Source organism: Tachysurus vachellii, chromosome 23 (assembly GCF_030014155.1).
Source record: "Tachysurus vachellii isolate PV-2020 chromosome 23, HZAU_Pvac_v1, whole genome shotgun sequence".
Taxonomy (NCBI): Eukaryota; Metazoa; Chordata; class Actinopteri; order Siluriformes; family Bagridae; genus Tachysurus; species Tachysurus vachellii.
In genome coordinates this window covers 7933442-7955820 of record NC_083482.1, presented here as the reverse complement: position 1 = coordinate 7955820, position 22379 = coordinate 7933442, and the positions used below count along the sequence as shown (strand labels likewise).

Below are 22379 nucleotides of genomic sequence, written 5' to 3'. Positions count from 1 at the left end.
TAAGTGGTGCGGTTTTTAATGTTTAAATGGTTTGCTAAATTTATAAATATCACAATTTAATGTATCACAAGATACATTAAAAACAATACGGTCCTGTGCAGAAACTTACATACGTTTACTTTAAGGCTACAAAGAGGTGTAACACTGGCAATAACAATAATTAAGGCAAATATAGAAATCATTTTACAAAAACTAAACCTAAAACACCTAAAACCTGACTGAAAAGTGTTATTTTAAAGTGCGCAGCCATCAAGTGTCTTTTTGTTCAAATAAACCATTTGTTTGAGGTCCCACGTACACACATCTGGATCGCGTGTAGCTTGACGGTGAAACTGACTTAATGAAATGGTGAGAAGAAACCCACGAGTCACCAAGCAGCACAGTAACACAAGGTGTGTAATAAAAGAGAAGTTCAGCTTTATTCGTTTTAATTAGAGCGAGGACATGATGGAGCCTTACCTCTAAAACCCATTGTGCTTTTGTCCAGCGTGACTAGAACAGTGTAACTGAATGATAGAACCTCCTTTTCCAATTAAAAAAGTATATAAAAGAATATCTTACAGTAAAACATTAAAGCTTTGTGTGTGTGTGTGTGTGTGTGTGTGTGTGTGTGTGTGGAGAAGGCTGTTTTTATCAGCTGGGTACACCGTGATATCATTCAGTGCACTGAGACACAGTCTCACCTAAAGTCCAAGATAATTCAAGGTTCCTCATGTGCCAGTTCCTGGTATTAAATTAGGTGGAAAAAAGCAATGCTGATTATGGTAACAGTTCATTTCACAGTCTCTCAGTTTGTTTCTGAAATGGACAATGGTTCTTTATAAAAGGCAATACTTTGTACTGGAGCACAGTAACACAATCAATCTCAATTCAAGTTTCGTCACAAACAGCATTTTTTCTTATCAGTTCCAAGAGATGAACACTCCATAATCGTTAAAAGTCTTACATTAAGTAACAACCGTTAAGTAGGTTTTAGATCTAGATTAAAAAAGATGTAAAAGTAAAAATGGAGGTGTTCTTGTCCTATGCTACTCTGAAGCTAAAAGTTGTCTAGGTGTTTATCAGGCCTGAGGTCTCTTCCTCCTCCTCCTCCTCCTCCTCCAAGTCTCTATTACAGGTAGGTGAAATGCCTTTCGTCGGTTCTGGCACGTTCTCAGCTTCATCGCCTTCGAGAACCTTGGATGGAGTGAGAGGCTCTAGCAGGGAGTGCACACTTATAGACTCCACTTTATCACCTTTATTCAGGAAGTCATCTGCTGTCACGCCGCCTCCGTTTTCGATTGGGCTGAAAGGGTTGATGGGAACATCAGAGTCCTGAGGTTCTGTCATCACCGAGTCACTCTCGGCTGTAGGCTCCAAGCTTTCAGGTCCCGCCTTCTCTTCTGCGTCTTGGTGAATGGTCTGCGTTGGCGTAACTTCATTTCTAATGGGCTCAGTGACACATCCTTCGCTCCACACATTAGCAATGCTCAGAGATTCCATTTCGTTCAGCCCTGGTTTCACGGTGGATACTTGTGAAGAGGAAACCTTGGAACTGAAGCACAGGATAAGAAAATGGCCACAGATGAGAGGGATGGAATCCATATGTATGAATATACAGTACATATGAATCATAATATAAAGAAACTTCATTACCTGTCAGAACTGCTCACTTCTGCTTTCGGACTTTGGTCCTCAACCTGTTAGGAAACATTAGGGAACAAAATGGTACATGTGATGCACACATGAGAAGGCGAAGGAAAAGTATTTCAAGCAGGAATTAACATCTTCACTCACCTTATCAGTGTCAGAAAGAGTCATCCTAGGTAAAGAGACAAGAAACGTGCTTGTTATTTAATGAAACTCGATTTAAGACAATAAAACTGATACACAAGATAAGCGCACCATTAGAGCTGCTAATATCGATCTTATGTTAATTACCTGAGAAAGCCACGACTAAAGTAATCGAGTGACCACGACTAAACCGCATTAATTATCCAGCATTACAGTACATCAGCAGTTGTAAAAAAGCAATGAGAAAAGCAAGGAGATTAACTGGATAAAGTAAACCGAGGACGAACATCTATTTTGAGTGTGAAGTACAGAACAATAGCTCTCTGGTGGCTTAGTGAAAGACTCTCTTGGGGAGTGTCAGTTCTTGTGGGATTAAAAAAAAAAAGCAGTGTGCATTTTCTTACACCTCGATCCTGCAATACTTCACTTTGACTCTTAAGGACCTTTCTCTCTGCTGCACATTAGTTACGTTGTTTTCCTTTTTGCGCTAATTAAGGCCAGAGCTCATTTACACCGTGTCCCCTGCACACCATTTAATGCGCGACCAAATTAGACTAACGAAATAAGTGATGGCTTTTCCACAAAGAATGATATTTACATAGAATTCGAGGGTCAGAGAGTTGGAAATTGCACACGTATTTCATCACAAAGGGCAATTTATCTAAATCAGTGGAGGTGAATCACTCGCTCTATTTTTATCCTTTTCTCCTTACAACTCTGCCCTCTACGTTTAACAAAAGCACCAGACGTCTGGTGTCACTGTCTCCCAATACATCATGGAGTTCCGCTGAGAGCGAAGATATGGCAGGGACAATCCTCAGAGGTAATGCTTAACAATCCTGAGCAACAATAGCGAGTGACCAAATTACAATAAATAGAAATCAAAATAAGATCCTCAAGATATACAGACAGTTTCTTCCCCTGAGCAGTAACCCTGCTTAATGACACACTGTCCACATTCTTCTAGCACTGACACAAATACTGTCACTGCAGGAATACTGCACTGCGCACACACACACACACACACACACACACACACACACACACACACACACACACAAACACACAAACACACAAACACACACACAAACACCTTACTGTTATAAGATACGTGTGTGTGTGTCACTTTATCATTATTTAAAGTAAACATGCAGTAAAAAGTATATGAGAAGTAGATGTTATGGAGTAAGATCAGAATATCACTTGTTTTGTTGCTGCATCTCTAAAGGTGTGCATTAGGTGGATTTCAAACCGCATGACCACCCAAGTATTGTGCATACAGAGAGAATAGTCAGACTTTTGAGATTTAGCTTAATTTACTGTTAAACATCATCAGTCTCCTGATAAGTTTAACCCTTGTAAGGTGTTCGAGTCTGTGGGACCCATATTCATAAACATCAATAGTTTTGAAAAACTTTGCTTCCTTGTAAATTTGTTGATTTTTTTCCAGTCATAACTTGATTAAATTTGATTTTCTTTTTTTATTACATTTTATTAAAAAACAACAAAAAAACGAGTAGCACTTTAATTAAAAAATGTGATGTAATAAAGGTAAAGGGCAAACATTAACCATATATGCTGTTTATATTGCTTGTAATAGGGATGAAGTAAACATCTGTAGAGTATTTTAACGTAACATTTCTGATTGTGTTGAATTAAAAACGCAAAAATGCAGCAGGTCACCAGACCCACCAACACTGGCTGAGTAACAAAAATACTAAAAAACTTACTAAAAAATAACAAAAACACTTTTGGTTGAGTAACAAAAACACGAACAACATACAAGGGTTAATCAAACCGTACCTAGCGTGATTTATGTCATGCAAACTATTTGTTGTTGTCTTTTTTCTATATGAAATTATAGGCTCATTAATATAAAAATGCATTATGTTTAAATTAAAACTCCAACAAAACTGAAAACCTTTACAATCTGACCTGCTTTGTTTTTTGCTTTTTGTCTTTATACATTACAGCACAGTGAAATCCTTTCTTCACATATCCTAACTTTGGAGGATGGAGCTTCGGAGCACAAGGTCAGCCGTGATACAGAGCCCCTGGAGCAGAGAGTGTTAAGGGCCAAACAGTTTCAGCGCTTGGATTTGAACCTGATCCTCCAATCAATAAGCCAGAACCTTGCCTCTTATGCTCACTGATCACTTCTGTGATCCAGGTTACATTCTGCTATAGCGTAAAACACTGTAATGTGGAATCAGTGCCATGCTAATCAAATTGCTCACCTCTCCGCTGTCGAATCTGCGTCTGCAAAGTGTAGAAGAGAATCAAGCTAAGTCGTATTCAGGCAGGGACACAAAGCAGAGTTTATGGTTGAGTGGGAGATGTGTGTGTTTTACCTGTCTCTAAAATGACCTGGCAGCTGTGGTTAGGTCTGCTGATTAGGTGCTCACACATGCGGTTGGCGTCAGACGCGTCGGCCAGGAACTCACAGTTCAAACACACCAGAGTCAGACTACTGCAAATCGGAGCGTTATGAGATTGGACACTTTTTTTTAATACATAATATCAACTCCAAATATCTGCAAAGTGACAGCACACTGGTTTCAAAAGTACTGGCACCTGCACTATTAATATTTACTAAATACAACAATAACTGCACAGAATCTCTTCCTGTAATGTCCATCAAAGTTAAAGAGGATCTTGGGCCACTTCTGCAAACTATCCATTCAAGCTCAAGTTATATTCATAGCTTTGTTCAGAGATTCATAGATTGCTTTTCTTCATATCAAATAAATTCCTGTGAACTAGTGAAAGTTCATTCAGGACTGAAAACTTACCGTACGCCTGGCAGAGGCCTATTCACCTTGTTTAATCGTAGTTTTGAGGAGCTGATGTGAAACCTTAATGAGATAAGACACACAAGTGTAATGGCGCTGGACAGAGGCATGTGAACAATATATCTTGACATACTTTGGGCTCAAATTTAAACACGCCCCTGTTTTTACCTCAGCCGATGTCGTCTGAAAGCTTTCTGACAGCTCGTCCGATACTTGCATACAAAACATTTCAGTGAAACGGGGTAATGGCTGTACGGTTCTGTAACTTCATTTTGACACTCGATGCATTTGTGCACTCCAGGGACAAGTCTGTGGATAAAGGAGATCTTTTATGTAAACTCCTCATATACACAGAACACAAAAAAAGGTTAGCTTTGTGAACGTGTACGTTAAGGACTCACTTTAAGCCTCTGAGCTCAGTGTTGTGTAAGGAGGTGCGGTTCTTATTGCTCTGGGTTGTCTTCATCTTTCCTATGCTGGAGTTGGACTTGTGAGCAGTCGGTTTCACCGTGTCTGGGCTCGTGGGGATGAGGTTGACGTACGACTTGCCAGGAATGGAGGGACACATCGTAGATCCTCCGCTGAATGAAGCTCGAATTGTCACCTGGGGGAAAAAAAAAACAATAGTGCAGTGAAAGGAATAAAATAAAATAAAAAAATAAAAAAACACCCCAGCAACAATAATTCATATGTTAAAGTCAGAACCGCGTAACTAAAAAGTGGGCCAAATCATGTAGGGTAGTGCATGCCAAAGCAAAATCCTGTGCCAATACAATCCTGTGACACATTAAAAAAAACAGTTCTATAAAAAAGAACCATCTGTTACAACAAATAAATCAGCAAAACATGTCCATTCGATTTTACACCTGCTATGAAGAAATGTCCGTGTAATTTTCTTTTTATTCTCAGCATTATGCTTAAGCTTGCAGGGACCGGGGGACGACACATGCCTTCAATTAAAACACGCACAGACAGCCAGAGAGATGAGGAGAAGATCATCTCAGCATGAACAAAGCATCAAACCTTGAAGTGGATGAGCTACAAAAGCAGAGAACTACACTGGGATCCACAGCTGTCATGCGAGCATCATAGATCTGAGGCTATCATGGGCACAGATTTAACCAAACCGGACAGTAAAAGAAAGAAAAAAAATCACTTTCCAGTCCGAAATACATCAAACCAGACAATCGGGCACCATCGTCCTTACTATGACCGAAGTCAGAGAGATTCATTCATCTTCTACCGCTTATCCGAACTACCTCGGGTCACGGGGAGCCTGTGCCTATCTCAGGCGTCATTGGGCAACAAGGCAGGATACACCCTGGATGGAGTGCCAACCCATCGCAGGGCACACACACACACACACACTCTCATTCACTCACGCAATCACACACTAGGGACAATTTTCCAGAGATGCCAATCAACCTACCATGCATGTCTTTGGACCGGGGGAGGAAACCGGAGTACCCGGAGGAAACCCCCGAGGCATGGGGAGAACATGCAAACTCCACACACACAAGGTGGAGGCGGGAATCGAACACCGACCCTGGAGGTGTGAGGCAAACGTGCTAACCACTAAGCCACCGTGCCCCCCAAGTCAGAGAGATCATACTTTTAATTCATTCTGATGTCTGATGTGAATATTAATCAAAGCTCTTGAGCTGTATCTGTATGATTTTATGCACTAAGCTGCTGCCACATGATTGGCTGATTGGATAACTGCATAAACAAGCAGATATACACCGATTAAATTGACCGGTGAGTTTATTGCTGTATGATACAAGCCACAATTCGAGCCCTGAATCCAAATCACCAATACAAAACTTACTAGGAATATCAGAGAGGTCAGAATGCAGAGCACAATAAATATTGCGGTCTGATTCATGTGAATATATATATACACTGTATATATACTGTATACATAGCAGACTTCTGTGATATCAAACACCACCGCAGAACCCAATAATGCAATTACTACTATTAATAACTTGTACTCCATCCAAACCTTCGTTCCTGGAGGAAGTCCTTCAAGGCTTTTTGGTTTTTTATAAGTCCGATGATGAAGCGCTTTGTGTTCCACTTTCTCCTTGTAGGTGAGAAAATTCAGTCTGCACTTCCCGCAGCGTTGAATTCCTTTTTTCTGTGAAGTAAAGATTACAAATTGTGAACACATGCACAGTTTCACTCACAGCTTAGTAACAATTACAGTCACAGTAAATGTCCTGCTCTGTATAACGGGTTACTTTAACATCGTCACTCCGTCTCTGACACCACATCATATAACTGTTGATTGTTGGTGTTTTTTATCCTCTCATTTAAAATGTTTCTCGGTTAGTCTCGGTTCCTGTTGCTGGGGGGGAAAAAAATCCCTTTAAAGTCTTGTAAAGGAAAGTAGTCTCCACTGTCAGACGGTTATGTATTGCACCAAGTTGTTCGACAGACAAGCAAATCAATCCAAGCTCTGAGATTGTAACAACAGGGCCACTCACAAGCGAGTTCCACATTTTGCTGACTTCAGACGTGTGTAGCCTCAAGCCCCCAAACCCAGAAATGAGAAACGAGGGCTTTCACCTCTCGAAGACCAGAACTCTCTTACAGCGGAGTCTGACCTACAAAATTAAACACCTCCAAAGCCCAGATTCATGAAAGATTTGTATATAAAAAAAAAAAATAAAAAAAACACATGCAAACTTGAAAACTCTGGCAGACTAATTTGCAAGCTGATTTAGTAGCAGGGTCTATGGAGGATTTGCGTCATTCACATGAGCAAAAAAAAGCACGTCTTGTCCTTGTTTGCATGCTTGCCTTAATGAATATACAAATAAATGGATTTTTACCTTAAAGTGCAAAATATATGGTTCTGTCAATGAAAATTTTTTACATTTGCAACCAGTATTGTACTGTTCAAAGTTTTGAACGCCTGTACTGTTCAAAGTTTTTTCAATACGACACCATTCGATTGGTCTGAATTTAAATAAGCGTATGCATTATTATGTCGTAGTGTCACGAAGCAATCGGAAAGTTTCAACATTTGAACTTTCTTATAATTATGGCTTGGTGTTATAAGAGTAAAACAGAATTTAAACATAGCCTCTAAAAAAATGTTTATTCACATTGACCTTATTAGCACGATGAACTCTCCTGTCTTCATGGTTTTAGTTTCGTTCATCGTATCTCATCACCTTTAATCTCTGTTAGACCTCTGTTAGACACCATCATCCCTAATTTGCACCGGTTGTCATTCACGTAAATGTTAATTGTAAATAATCTGAACAGCATATTCACCAACTGCATTTTTTATCTGATACCACACAAAAATCCCATAGCCCAAGGTTTTAAATGTTACAGAATAATTCTAAATCTGAAGGTTATTATAACCTTTAACTTTAGTAAATCTGAAGCTGTGTCCTAAATCACGTACTCATGCGCTATTCCAATATTCCAATACGATTAAGATTTATTTTTCAACATTCACCGTATTCTGCTAAAGCAAGCAGAGTCACATTACATGCTTTTTACGTCATTTGCCATCAAGTGCGAAACGCCTTATACTTATACATTTGAGATGCAGCTCTGGTTCAGCATAAGAATTTCCACTAGGAAAGTGTCACATTAAGAAATAAAATATACCATTTAGGATTATCTTATTGCTCTTTGGTAAGTGACTAGTCGTCCTTCACCTGCTTTTTTTCCCTACTTAAATCGATGATTAAACCTGGTTTGCAAAAATCCTGTTAAAAATGAGTTATTATTTAAGAGGATGCTTCGCTCCATGGCTAAAACCCAAACAGTGTCATAAAACCAAACCCACAGCTTCCACACCTGGTGTTTCATGTAATGCTGCATGTACATGTGGGCACTGCGTAGGACTTTAAGGCAGAAAGGACAGAGGAGGTCTTTAGTGTTTTCATGGACGGTGCGGAAATGGTTCTCGACGTCGGAGAAGAATGACGATCGGTAGTTGCAGACCTGTGAGCAGAAATACAGCGGTGAGATAAACAGGACGTGACGAGAAACGTTTAATGATAGCGATGCGAAGAGGTCCGGGGTACCTGACAGCTGTACGGCATCTCTCCTGGCTTGTGATTGTCCTTCATGTGTTCCAACAGCACTTGTTCTGTCTCAAAGGCCAATTCACAAATCTTACAATTAGCTAAAATGGAATAAAAAAAAAAAAACAAAAAAACAAAAAAAAACAAGAATAAAAGAATTAATTAAGAGTTAATTGCAGGGTTTGTATTGCAAATAAATCTGGCTGATTAATCCTGTCTCCTGGAGTATATTAGTGGGTTTTAGTGTTATAGTTAGTTATAGATTACAGTTGTAGGTACATGAGATGGTGCTGGTGGTTTGTGCTGACGTACTGGTGGACTCGTAGGGGCTGTGGGCGCTCTCTATGTGGCATTGCAGCTGGAACGGGGTGGAATACTGCCGGTAGCAGTGCTGACATGTAGTGTGACTCTCCCAACTCTCACTGTTCTGCTTCTCCAGCTCCAGATGATGCTTCATATGATTCATGAACCTGAGAGAGACAGAAAGTAAGATACTACATTATATGGTATACAAAACAACAAAATCTAGTGTGGTTACAAAGGACACAAACAGTACAAGGACACTTGAAATATAGTGAAATAAGAATAAGAAAAATAGTGATATAATAGATATGAGAATAACTAATTAATACTATATGTATACATACACATACAGGTGCATCTCAATAAATTAGAATGTCGTGGTAAAGTTCATTTATTTCAGTAATTCTATTCAAATAGTGAAATAGTGTATTATATAAATTCAGTACACACAGACTGAAGTAGTTTAAGTTTTTGGTTCTTTAAAATTGTGATGATTTTGGCTCACATTTAACAAAAACCCACCAATTCGCTATCTCAAAAATTTTGAATACTTCATAAGACCAATAAAAAAAAAAACATTGTAAATTGTTGGCTTTCTGGAAAGTATGTTCATTTACTGTATATGTGCTCAATACTTGTTGAGGCTCCTTTTGCTTTAATTACTGCCTCAGGTCGGTGTGGCATGGAGGTGATCAGTCTGTGGCACTGCTGAAGTGGGATGGAAGCCCAGGTTTCTTTGACAGTGGCCTTCAGTTTATCTGGAATTTTCCCTCTTGACAATACACCACAGATTCTCTGTGGGGTTCAGGTCTGGTGAGTTTTCTGGACCAACAGATGACATTCCACCCCAAATCATCACAAACTATTGAAACTTAACGCCGGACTTCAAGCAGCTTGGGCGATGAGCTGCTCCACCTTTCCTAGGACCTTGGTTTCCAAATGAAATACAAAACTTTCTCTCATCTGAAAAGAGGACTTTGGACCACTGGGCAACAGTCCATTTCTTCTCCTTATCCCAGCTAAGGCCTCTGACGTTGTCTGGGGTTCAGGAGTGGCTTAATAAGTGGCTTACGACAACTGTAGCAAAATTCCTTGACACGTCTCTGTGTGGTGGCTCTTAATGCCTTGACCAGAGCCTCAGTCCATTCCTTGTGAAGTTCACCCAAATTCTTGAATCGATTTTGCTTGACAAGCCTCTCAAGGCTTCGATACTCTCGATTGGTTGTGCATCTTTTTCTTCCACACTTTTTCCTTCCACTCAACTTTCTGTTAACATGCTTGGATACAGCACCCTGTGAACAGTTTCTTCGGCAATACATGTTTGTGGCTTATCCACCTTGAGAAGGGCGTCAATGATTGTCTTCTGTACAATTTGTCAGGTCAGCAGTCTTCCCCATGATTGTGTGGTCTAGTGAACCAAATTGAGAGACATATTTGATTCCTCAGGAAACCTTTGCAGGTGTTTTGCGTTGATTAGCTGATTGTCATGTCACCATATTCTAATTTTTTGAGATAGTGAATTGGTGGATTTTTGTTAAATGTGAGACAAAAGTCATCGCAATTAAAAGTACCAAAGACTTAAAGTACTTCAGTCTGTGTGTATTTATATACACTACACGAATTTCACTGTTTGAGTTAAATTCGTGAAAATATATATATAAATAAACAGACAGACAGATGGATAGAGAGAAATTCAAATGAACTGCATCTGCAAGTAAAAAGACAGAGAGGAAGACAGGAGAGGAAAAAAACAAGAAGATAAAAAAGACAGGAAATAAAAGAATAAACAGTCTAAAAACAGTCAAACAATGACAAAGGATGAAACAAATAGAAAAGTAAATACACAACACACAGAGAAAGGAGAAAAAGAAACAAAAGTACAACAAGACATCAAACCAGAAAGAGATGGAAAAGAGTAAGAAATGAGGAAAACAGATGGAGGAAAAACCCCCATCACAGAGACGGTATCAGGGAGACGTGCGCTGTGTGGCATTCGAGTCAACATTAGAGTTAAACATGAGCGAGCTGCAGTGTGGGAAACTGCATTGAGGGGATGCCGCTGACTACAGCGTGCAAACCTACACAGGGAAGGCTTTGATTCAAGCGGAAATCAGTGTTATGCAGATGAGTGTAGTTCACACAGGTAAACCACTACAAAGCGGCTACTCTTTCAAAACATAAGCTTTGTTTTCCGCCGCAAAAAAGAGCTGCTTAAAATAGACACGCAGCAGCCTGAGAATTACCGAACTTCAAAATGTTCAAAACCAACATGCCCTATTTACACGATACAATATACCACTACAGATCGTTTAAACATATTAAAACAGACACCTACTTTAATCTTCTATAAATCAAATCTGTCCACCAGAACAAAAGCACCACAAATAGAGCGAACAGCAGGAGCCAACTGGCCGTCACAGCCATTTGGGAATAAAGGCCACGCACTGTTAAATATAACAAACCAAATTACAAAGTCGCTAGTTTAAAAAGGGACTTTTTAACAGCATGTGGCCTGTATGTGCATCAAAGCACTATTTGGACTCCCAAAGGTTTTCCTAAAGATAAATTAGCACTCATTCTCCTCATGCCTCACTTTCTAAGCATGCATAATAGCCATTATAATACCGACAATTACAGCAGGCTTTTTTGTTTCGTTTAATGATGAGCTGCTCTTCACGCTGCCTCTAGCCCCCTCTCTCTCGGCTTGCCATCTTGCCCTGACGTACACCGACCTATTTTTCAGACGTCGTGTTCTGCTACCTCAGCTCCCCTAATAGGGTTTTTTTTTCTTTTCGCGGGCGAACCATGACCCTGACTGCTGGAACTTGGGGTACACTGCAAACGTGTCTCCCCATTAAAAGGAGCTTAGCGAGGCTTTTCTCATGCCGTGGCAGAGTGAAGTTATTTAATCACACCAACACTTCTTACACCAGCCAAACTAGCGCCCATTATTCATCTCAGGACCCAGGAGGGGAGCATGAGGGCTGATAACATCTCATCCATCTACAGGGGGCAGAGCTGTGATGGAGGCAGTAGTCCCTCTCTTCCTCTCAGTCATTCCCTTCCTTTACTACCTGCCTCCATTTTTTCAGGCTAATTGTAGCATCATAATACACAAAATATAGGATAATATTGGCATACGTTACTTGCGTTATTAAAGCATACAGACTTTAAACCAAGATAAATACATGTAACAACTTACACTAACTAACCTACTGAATATTAAGTGATTGCTATGATCGTTGCCATGTGCTTCTAGCAATGAGCTACTTCTGCTTTCCATTAGGAAATGATATCAACTTATCTGACATTTTCAATCAGTATAAATAAATAAATAAATAAATAAATAAATAAATAAATAAATAAATATAAGGGTATCAATTCGATTCAATTTCCACTTTACACAGAATATTAATGGTTGAAGAAAACCCCTTCAAATTTTAGATATTTATAAAACAAGCACTTGGTGCATCACGGAGATTGGTTTGATTTCACCATTTACTTTGAAAATATAAATATTTTGTATAAAAATACTAATTGTTTAGGGGTTTTTTGGTACTTTTCTATGAGTATGCTGCCTCTAGTAGTCTAGAAAAAAAAGAAATACTCATGAAAAACTACACATTCTTAAAATGAAGTGTTACTTCCGTTACGTTACTTCTACGTATTGTAGGAGTATGCAATAGGTCTCTTTTGATATTAATGATGGCACTCAAAAGCAAAGCAAACTGTGCTTAGTAGATCATACATGATTTCATGTAAATACATCATTTCATGTAATCATATGATATCGTTTAATATCTGAAGTTTTTTTTTCTTCACAAATATGAGTATGATTAAATGAGTATAATATTGAACCAATACCCAGTACCAAGTCCAGCTTCAAAAGCTTTAAGCATTTTTTTTCCTCTGTAATGCTCTTAGCAAACTACAAGATATCCATCTTCCTACATTATGCTCATAAAAATCCCAACCAATGATCTGGGAACCTGACATCTCTCATGCGCAGTTCAGCTCGGCTTTCGACGTTTATTACATCTTAATGCGTGATGTAAAGCTTACATTTTCACATGATAACCAGCTCTCCTTTAATTTCACTGGTTAATGCGCTACATAATGACACTAACGTCACTCAGACTGATTCTACATGACCCAGTAGTGTCATATTTTAGAGAATTACGATTATATTGCTGCAAAACTAACTACTATTTCAGCATTTTTTACTCAAAATGTGTCAGATCAACTGGCACCCCAATTTCCCAGCACTATTGGAGAAGAAGAGACACTGTTTAAAAAAAAAAACTTTCATTTTCTACCATAAACCTGGTAAACCTTTTCTACCGTTCATAAAATTGACATGAAATTTACAGAAAATTCCATGAACGCCACCGCTCGGCGTGGAAAGCCGTACCTAATGTTGTTCTTGAGGATTTTCAAACAGCTGTTGCACTTGAATGTCGTGTTGGACTTCTGCTCGCGTGCAGCAGACTGATCGCCCTCGCAATTTCCGTAGTAAAACTCTGACACCAGCATGATCAGCTTCCCTCGCTCTGTATCACACAAACGCACCGGCATTGCGGCTCGGTCCATCTTCGAGGTTGACGGGAGGATCGTGTCCATTAATTCTGGGCAGCAGATCTGAAACATGAAATAAGAGGAATATCAAGTAGGAATGCCAAAGACTTCCTTTACTAGGATTGAAAAAAAACAAAAGTGCATAATGAGACCGATGAACTCACCTGCATGTGAGATTTTAATGGGTCCATCAAGTTAAAGTGAACATGACATTTTGGACACTTCCTAGGCAAGGGGCTCTCGTTCTCTGTTGCAAACAAAATTCTCTTGCTGAATAAAATAATTAGTGGAATACAAAGTAAATGTGTCAAAAAATACAGCGAATGAAAACAAACCCATGTCGATTTTAGTTCTTTTAGACGTGCCGTTGTTCAACTCGGGCAGGGTGCTACGTTTCATTTTCCCGTTATCTATGGTCCGAGATAAAGTAGGAGAGGAGAGAGACAGACGTTTAGATTAGATTAGATTAGATTAGCACCTTTAACATAAATCATATCATAAATAATCTTTCATGCAAATTCACAAACCCCGGTTGTTCACAGCTTGTAGAGTGGGTGGGATGTGTTTGGAAGAGATCAGAGAGCTGGATTTGCTTTGAGAGCTTTGCCGGATAGATTGTGGACTGGTGTTGGAGTGAGACTGGGTGGAGATGTCAGCAGGGCCCTGGACGTTAGACAGCGTCACCACGTTGTTGTGGATTAACTGCACTTGGGGCCGGTGGATGACACCTGGCACTGGTTTAGGAGGTGCGGAAGGCGGCTGCACCGTCGGTTGACCGGCTTTTTTTTTACAAGGATCAGAACGAGGAAGAAAACGGCGTGAGTTTAGCTGACTTATAATATCCGCATGCAAAAATTAATATATAAAAGTTTTTCTGATGGAACTAATGATCAAATTTAATCGAAAACAAAAAAGCAAGTCTCTCATATCCTAGGTGCATTTTAAACACAGAAATATAACGGACACGTTTTCAGTTACGTTGAAGCAGAGATCAGACATGATGCATACCTGCCACAACAGTGAACGATGTTCCTTGAGGATACGGAGAGCCCATGGATGTGATGAACGACGAGTTATTATTGTTGAGGTTTTGTGGGGACGCCACTATATAACCCTGAAAAGAATACAAAACACTCAGACAACACATCCATCAAAACTCAGAACTGAGCTTGAACAGAACGAGCCGTACGGTTCTTTAAACCGTTCTTTAAACGGAGTTTAAACAAAAGAAGCAATTATACTAACACAAACATGATACTGTATGTCAGTACTGTGGATTTAGGAGGCTTTGATATAAGGTTCTGGTGGTTGTTTTAAATTCCACTGACCCCTGAAAGAACCCAAAAAACAATGCTTAGCCCAAATACAACCCCGGTTAAGAAATTACAATAAAGTGTTCTCAGTAATACAAAAAAAAAACCCTGTAAATTTGATATTGCTTTATACGAAACAAGATCTAAGTAGATTAATGAGAAAAAAATGAAAAACGTGACATATTTACATGCTTCTTTTCATCTAAGCAGTTGTTTTTAACAGCGTATGACTCAAGTTACATATAACATCTGTGTCCAAACCCAAATAGCGGTCAAGTCCAAGTCAATCGAAGTTTGGTGGATTTAGAACCACAAACACTGTCATTTTACTTTAATACAGAATAGTTTACAAATACTGTCTCACACACATCATGACATTAGCATGTGAACTGTAGATATCTGCAGGCAACCGATAAAGTAACCATCAGGTTTGGATGTAGACTCAACATAAAAACTGGGAATGAGATCAGCGACGTGATCTGATGGACCCAGTAATGACTGACATGCTTGAGCAAAATCACACATCATCTGGGTGTAGGTGCTAAAAATAAAAAACATAATAATAATTAAAAATAACAGTAATTATTTTAATTTTCTTTACTACAGCAAGTAGTACTGTAATAAAAAAAAAAGATATAGGCAAAATTTTTTAAATGTTCAACAAAAAAAATACCAGCTTTTTTTTGGTATCACAACATAATTCTATTTATTAATTAATTCATTCATTTGAGAAAAAAAAAAAAAAAAAAACACCGTTAAAAACACAACCATTAAAATAGGTAAGAACTGTATACCAGGAGACTGGAATCGACTAAGATCAAGTGGAGGAAGTGTGTAGTGACGACGGGGACAGGATTGAATAGCCACATGTGGGACAGGGATGAAGTAGACACAGGAGGGATGTTGATCGAGTAGTGATGCAAGGAATATTGTTTGAGGAGTAATTTGGGCAATGGGGATTAAAGCTGCAATGCAGGGGGTAAAGATCAGGTAGCAAAGATCAGGTAGCAATGTGGCGCATAGAGAACAGGTAGAAAAACGTGGCATGGAGGTCGAGTTGCATCTCGAAACGCTGGGGTGGGGACTGGGTAGCGATGCAGGGTCCAGGGATTACATGAGTAATGAGGATTGAGTAGCAACATGGGGCACAGTGACTGGGTGGCATTGAAGGGAGTGATTCAAGCGATATCAGTGGACATGATTTCTGACATTGCATAGTATAGCATTTTAATCCCTTTAGAGAAACCTGAACGTGTCGTTACAAAAGAGCACACGTTGTTAATCCATGTGTAACACAAACGCTGATCTAGGACATAAAGTGTAAAGTGTAAACAGTCGTGTGTGTACCTGGTTATTGATGATGATGGGCTGAGGAGAGACAGTGTTGAGTAATCTGGGTCCAGTCTGCAGTGGTGCTGATTGGGAGCTGACAGGGATGAAGACTGGCTGTGATGAACCTCGGACAGCGAGGTGAGGAGACTGTTTGGCAGAGTTTATCTGAGCCTGACCAGCCTTTTGGGGTGACGTCAGTGAGGTGACCCGTTGGAATGTGACATTTGGTTGGTTACGCTGATAACCGACACCTAAACAACAATCAAACAAAATGAAATCTATTAAAATAATGAATGTCTGCAAGTACAAATTTCCCCAAATGTGATGGCATAAGAAAATTTATGGCTAATACTGACAGAGAAAACATTTACAAATAAGGGCAGATTTCTGTGGGAGATCACAGTACAGACACTCATTATGTATTTGTACAATTACACAGTTTTCATAATTGTGCCTCTGAACACCACCAGAATGGATCTGGAATGAATCAACCGAGATGTGATCGAAACTTCAACTCTCAGCTTTACTTTTCAACTTTCAGGTTTAATCATTACAGCCATTTCTTTCCAGAATCCCTCCATTTTTCACATGACTGATAGCAGTTTCACGTCAATGTGTGGCCTGTTTCGAAGTGTTGAATTTGCATTTAGTAGCTGAGCGTCTACACATAAATGACATCATTTTAAATCCATTGTGGTGAGGAATAAAGGAAAAAAAAAGACAACTGTATCACTGTTGAAATACTTCTAGAGCAGATTGTATACGAGAATCAACACTGTATATTTATTTATATACAGTCGTAATATATTTCATTTATAAATATCTGGGTGTTTGGATCAGCAATTTCATTTTGATCTATTAAATAACTGAAGGACACAGTAATATTTCAGTAGTGAAATGAGGTTTACTGGATTAACAGAAAATGTGCAATATGCATCAAAACTAAATTAGACTGGTGCATAAATTTGGGCGCCCTTGCCATTTTGTTGATTTGAATACCTGTAACTTAGCACTGATTAATTAGAACACACAATTGGTTTGGTGAGCACATTAAAGCCTTGTACTTCATAGACAGGTACATTAAATCATGAGAAAAGGTATTTAAGGTGGCCAATTGCAAGTTGTTGTTCTCTTTGACTCTCCTCTGAAGAGTGGCAACATGGAGGTCTCAAAACAACTCTCAAATGACCTGAAAACAAAGATTGTTCAACATTATGGTTTAGGGGAAGGCTACAAAAAGTTATCGTAGAGATATAAGCTGTCAGTGTCCACTGTGAGGAACATAGTGAGGAAATGGAAGACCACAGGCAGTTCTTATTAAGGCCAGAAGTGGCAGGCCACAAAAATATTGGGGAGGCGAAGATGAAGGATGGTGAGAACGGTCAAAAACAGCCCACAGACCACCTCCAAAGACCTACAACATCAACTTGCTGCAGATGGTGTGCACTGTGCATCGTTCAACAATTCAGCTGGCAAAAGAACACAGCATTCCAAGAAAAACACTTGATACACACAGTAAGATTTGGTGGAGGTTCCATCATGCTGTGGGGCTGTGTGGCCAGTGCCGGTACTGGGAATCTGGTTAAAGTTGAGGTTCGCATGGATTCCACTCAATATCAGCAGATTCTTGAGAATAATGTTGAGGACTCAGTCACAAAGTTGAAGTTACGCCGGGGCTGGATATTTCAACAAGACAACGACCCAAAACACTGCTCAAAATCTACTCAGGCATTTATGCAGAGGAACAAGTACAATGTTCTGGAATAACCGTCCCAGTCCCCAGACCTGAATATCATTGAACATCTGTGGGGTGATTTAAAGCGCGCTGTCCGCTCGGCAACCATCAAACCTAACTGAACTGGAGATGTTTTGAAAGGAGGAATGGTCCAAAATACATTCATCCAGAATAACTAAACGTTTGCATACGACTGTATACTTTTATTTCGAATATCTCATTTCAGTGTCAGCCAGCTCATTTCTATAGCAACCAGAAGCTGTTTGTTTCCTGTTTGGATGCTGGTGTGAATTAAATCTATTCAAGTACATTAATAGTGTTCTCTTTATACACAACAGTTTCTGCTTAAATAAATCCATACAGAATATAATATGCTTACACACTGCCTATGAATCGTTCCATCTCATAGACAAAAAACAACCCGTGTTGACGATCTGTTTCTCCTGGTTGTTAACTGACAAATTATTATTTATTGTATAAAACCAGCAAATACACATAAAAGAAACTTTAGCAGAAGTGGTTAAATCTGAAGATATTCAACATGAACGCTGTGTCAACGTCCATACCTGTTCGGCTGTTAGGAGACGGCTTGGAGCTGCAGATTTCCCCAACGAATATCGGCTCGTCGTCGTCATCATCGTCAATCAAACTGATTTCCGGTATCGCCCTCTGCCAAGGCTCCAACTCCTCCTCCTCACATTCCATAAACAGCTCAGACATGGTTGGACCTAGAGCGTAAATTACAGATATGTGTTAAATATGACTTTTCTCCCCAATGGGAGCTCAGTAAGCTCTTCATCCTGGTTGGAGTCATGATGGATCTTTATCATATCATGGGAACCCTTGGTTAGAAGGGGGAAATCACACTGGATGGGATGCCATGCACATAGACACACAATCGTTCATTTCCAACAAACTATTAATTAATTAATTACATTTTCTCTGCAATTTGGTCACTGGTCATTCAATAGTTTTATCCAATTTAGTAACCTGCCCCATCATATAACAATCAGACAGTCCTCCAAGACACATGACAGCCAACAGCTGCATCACAGAGTTAAGTAAGACACTCAAAGAAAACACCATAGACCTTCTTCTGCATACACAAATCCACAGACGACGATTAGCTGGTGTTGCTCAAAGTCTACAGGTATGAGTACACAATCGACAGACAAATAGTGTTTACCGTAAAACTCTGACAATACAGACTCACTCTACTGACTGCAGTCTCAGAGCCTCATCAGAGCTAAAAAAATATATATATATACATTTAAATGCTAACCCAAAATGTCGTCCTCAGCCTCTCTGAGGTCAGTTGAGAATAGGCTGGAAACTTTCCATGAGAATTAACAGGAATATATGGGAATTAACGGGAATATATGGAAATAAACTTGGAATTTTAAGAAAATGCAGAGTTGTCTATAACAAGGAACTTAAATGTAGTTAAAAGCAGCATAATTGTGTTTAAAACAACAAGATTTAATGCAGTTTAAGTTGAATTTGTACCCTGTATTCCTCGGTCACTTGCACATAACACACTGCTTACTGGAGGGCCATTGAGGCCAAACACCCTGCAGGTACTTGCATTCTTCCATAACATGCACAGTAACACTTTATTTTAGGGTCTTTTCACTAGTTGCTTATTAGCATGAATATTAATAGAATATTGTCTATTTATTAGTACTTATTAAGCACATATTAATGCCTTATTCTGCATTACCTTATGCTACCTTCTTAATTGTACCCAATACCTAAACTTAATAACTACCTTACTAACTCTTAATAAGCAGTAAATTAGGATTGTTACACATACACAGATAATTTGATGACTCCCCCCCCCACACACACACACACTCCCCCTGAAATAAAAAAACCCTCCATATATCACTTAAGGGGGGGTTCACCTCCATTTTCCAGGCCTTGACTACCACAGAAGCAGAGACCTAATAAGTTTGAGAAAAAATGCTTCATTTTACATTTTGATTGAGAATTTTTTAGAAGGGCAAGGGTGGGGGATGCTTTCATTTTACAGCAATTATAGGGAAATTATGTTTATTACAATTATTAAGTTTATTACAAGCATAATAATGTTTATTATGCATGTGTTACTCGATGAAATAATCAATTAAAGTTCTACTTACAATTAAATCAGTCAAGAGATCATTTTTAAAATTTGTATTACCTTACATGCATGTCTGCTTATGACCAAACAAAATGTTTATTTAATGTTTGTATTTGTATATGATATAGTTTATATACATTTCCCTATATTTCCAAATAATTCCCATAAATTCCTGTAAATTCCCATAAATTCCCGTAAATTTCCATAATTTCCCGTAAAAAGTTTCCAATTTGGTATATTCCCAAAATTCCCCAGATTAAGTTCCCGTGGAAAGTTTCCGGAAATTTACCATAAACTTTCCACCCCTTTGCAACTCTAGTTGAGAATCAATCATTTCTGCTGATTAAGTGAGACATAAAATGAATTATCTTTCTGCACAATAATCTACATTCTGTAACATCATTACAATCACTATTTGCATTGCAAATTTGGAAATAGTGACTTTTAAATAGTGATAGCTGACTTTTTGGGATCAAACAACATGTAAATGGTATCTATATACATACATACATAAATGCATACATACACACATACATACATATATATTATATATATATATGCACACACATATACATACACACACATACACACATATACATACACACACATACACATATATATATACATATATATATATATATATACACACACATATATTTGAACTGATCAAGGTTTAAGTTTAAGACTCTAATTCTAATTCTAGTCTATTCTGATGAAAGCCAAAAAAGAACCCTGATCTCTTATTAATGTGATGGTTAATAAAAAAGGACAATAACACTGAGTATATGTAGTGTATATATAGGCCCAGCATAATTTATTAAATACAACACCTACTTGATAAATGAACTTACTATAACATTTAGTACAGATGATGCATCAGTTGTTACATTTTTAGGACCCTTGTCCTGGATAAGCCTCTGTCCTGTTTATTTCAGTTCAAACACACTCACTTCAACACTCAGGAAGGGCTGTTAATGATAGGATTATATGAATGCTGCTTTTTGGGAGCAGGTTGAAGACAGAAACGTGTAGAACAGAGTCTACTCCAGGACCAGGGCTGGGAACCTTGGCTTTGGGATTCAATACGACTCTTCAGTCCAATTGTATCTTCAGACAGCTTTTCAGCAATAAACACAACCGTGTTTAACGACATAACTAAGTTAGTGTATAACAGCATAATTATTTTATACTAATTAATATTAGTGTAATATTATGCGGCTAACCTTATCCGCACAAAGCAAATACTGCGTCTGCACACAAGCTAAATGGCTAACAAGCTAAATTGCTTTATTTCCTACCACTATTAAGACAAACCCCGCCTACTGGGTACTGACTGGGAACTGGGAGTTGATCGACAGCAGCACGAGCGAATGAAGAACACAACAACCAATAACAATGCGGAAGAAGAGAAGCGCTAGCCAATCATATGAAAGAGCGACTTGTCGGAATAGGGGTGGGAAGAAAACGATTGTGTTATTAGCTAGCCATTGTAGCTAGGCTAAAGCCTAACAGACGCTAGCCAAGCTGGCTAAGCTCAGTTAGCATTTTGAGATATAACACGTTTAGTAAACATGCTAAATGAAACAGCCGTTGCTAAAAGAAAAGCCGAAACATTAAGTTTTCCATATGAATGATGGCACTGATGCTTACCTCACACACAACCTGTTTACAAATCACATCGGAGGTGGTTCAAATAAACAGGCATAGCTACTAGCATGAACAGCCCCAGTGCCTGATGGGAAAATAGAGGAGGAGTTTTTTTTTTTTGATGCATCAGACGCGTCTCTCTCTCTCTCTCTCTCTCTCTCTCTCTCTCTCTCTCTCTCTCTCTCTCTCTCTCCAGTGGCAAATCTTGCTGTACCTTTGTCTCATGTATTCATGTATTGCTTTCTTTCCGTCTCAAGTCTTGTTGTCTCTCTATCTAATCTCAGACTGTCCCCCTGCCTCACATCTCACTGTCCCTCTGTCTTACATCTTACTGTCCCCTTGTCTCACATCTCACTGTCCCTCTGTCTCACATCTTACGGTCCCTCTGTCTCACATCTTACTGTACCCTTGCCTCACATCTCACTGTCCCTCTGTCTCACATCTTACTGTACCCTTGCCTCACATCTCACTGTCCCTCTGTCTCACATCTTACTGTCCCCTTGTCTCACATCTCACTGTCCCCCTGCCTCACATCTCACTGTCCCTCTGTCTCACATCTTACTGTACTGTCCCCTTGTCTCACATCTCACTGTCCCCCTGTCTCACATCTCACTGTCCCGCTGTCTCACATCTCACTGTCCCTCTGTCAAACATCTCACTGTCCCCTTGTCTCACATCTCACTGTCCCTCTGTCTCACATCTCACTGTCCCCCTGTCTCACATCTCACTGTCCCT

General features: G+C 39.2%; 1 protein-coding gene across 1 annotated transcript; it reads right to left on the bottom strand.

The window, feature by feature from the left end:
* Positions 1–395: 395 nt before the first annotated feature.
* Positions 396–21746, bottom strand: znf280d (zinc finger protein 280D). Its single transcript, XM_060859238.1, has 20 exons — positions 21648–21746; positions 18442–18603; positions 16156–16391; positions 14504–14609; positions 14023–14274; positions 13831–13905; positions 13660–13742; positions 13332–13558; positions 8930–9087; positions 8618–8718; positions 8388–8534; positions 6571–6705; positions 4967–5169; positions 4734–4874; positions 4566–4628; positions 4125–4243; positions 4011–4032; positions 1777–1801; positions 1636–1679; positions 396–1534 (listed from the first exon to the last, which is right to left on the bottom strand). The coding sequence occupies exons 2-20, from the start codon at positions 18593–18595 to the stop codon at positions 1051–1053; spliced, it is 2775 nt and encodes a 924-aa protein (XP_060715221.1). The 5' UTR covers positions 18596–18603; positions 21648–21746; the 3' UTR covers positions 396–1050.
* Between the last annotated feature and the right edge of the window lie 633 nt (positions 21747–22379).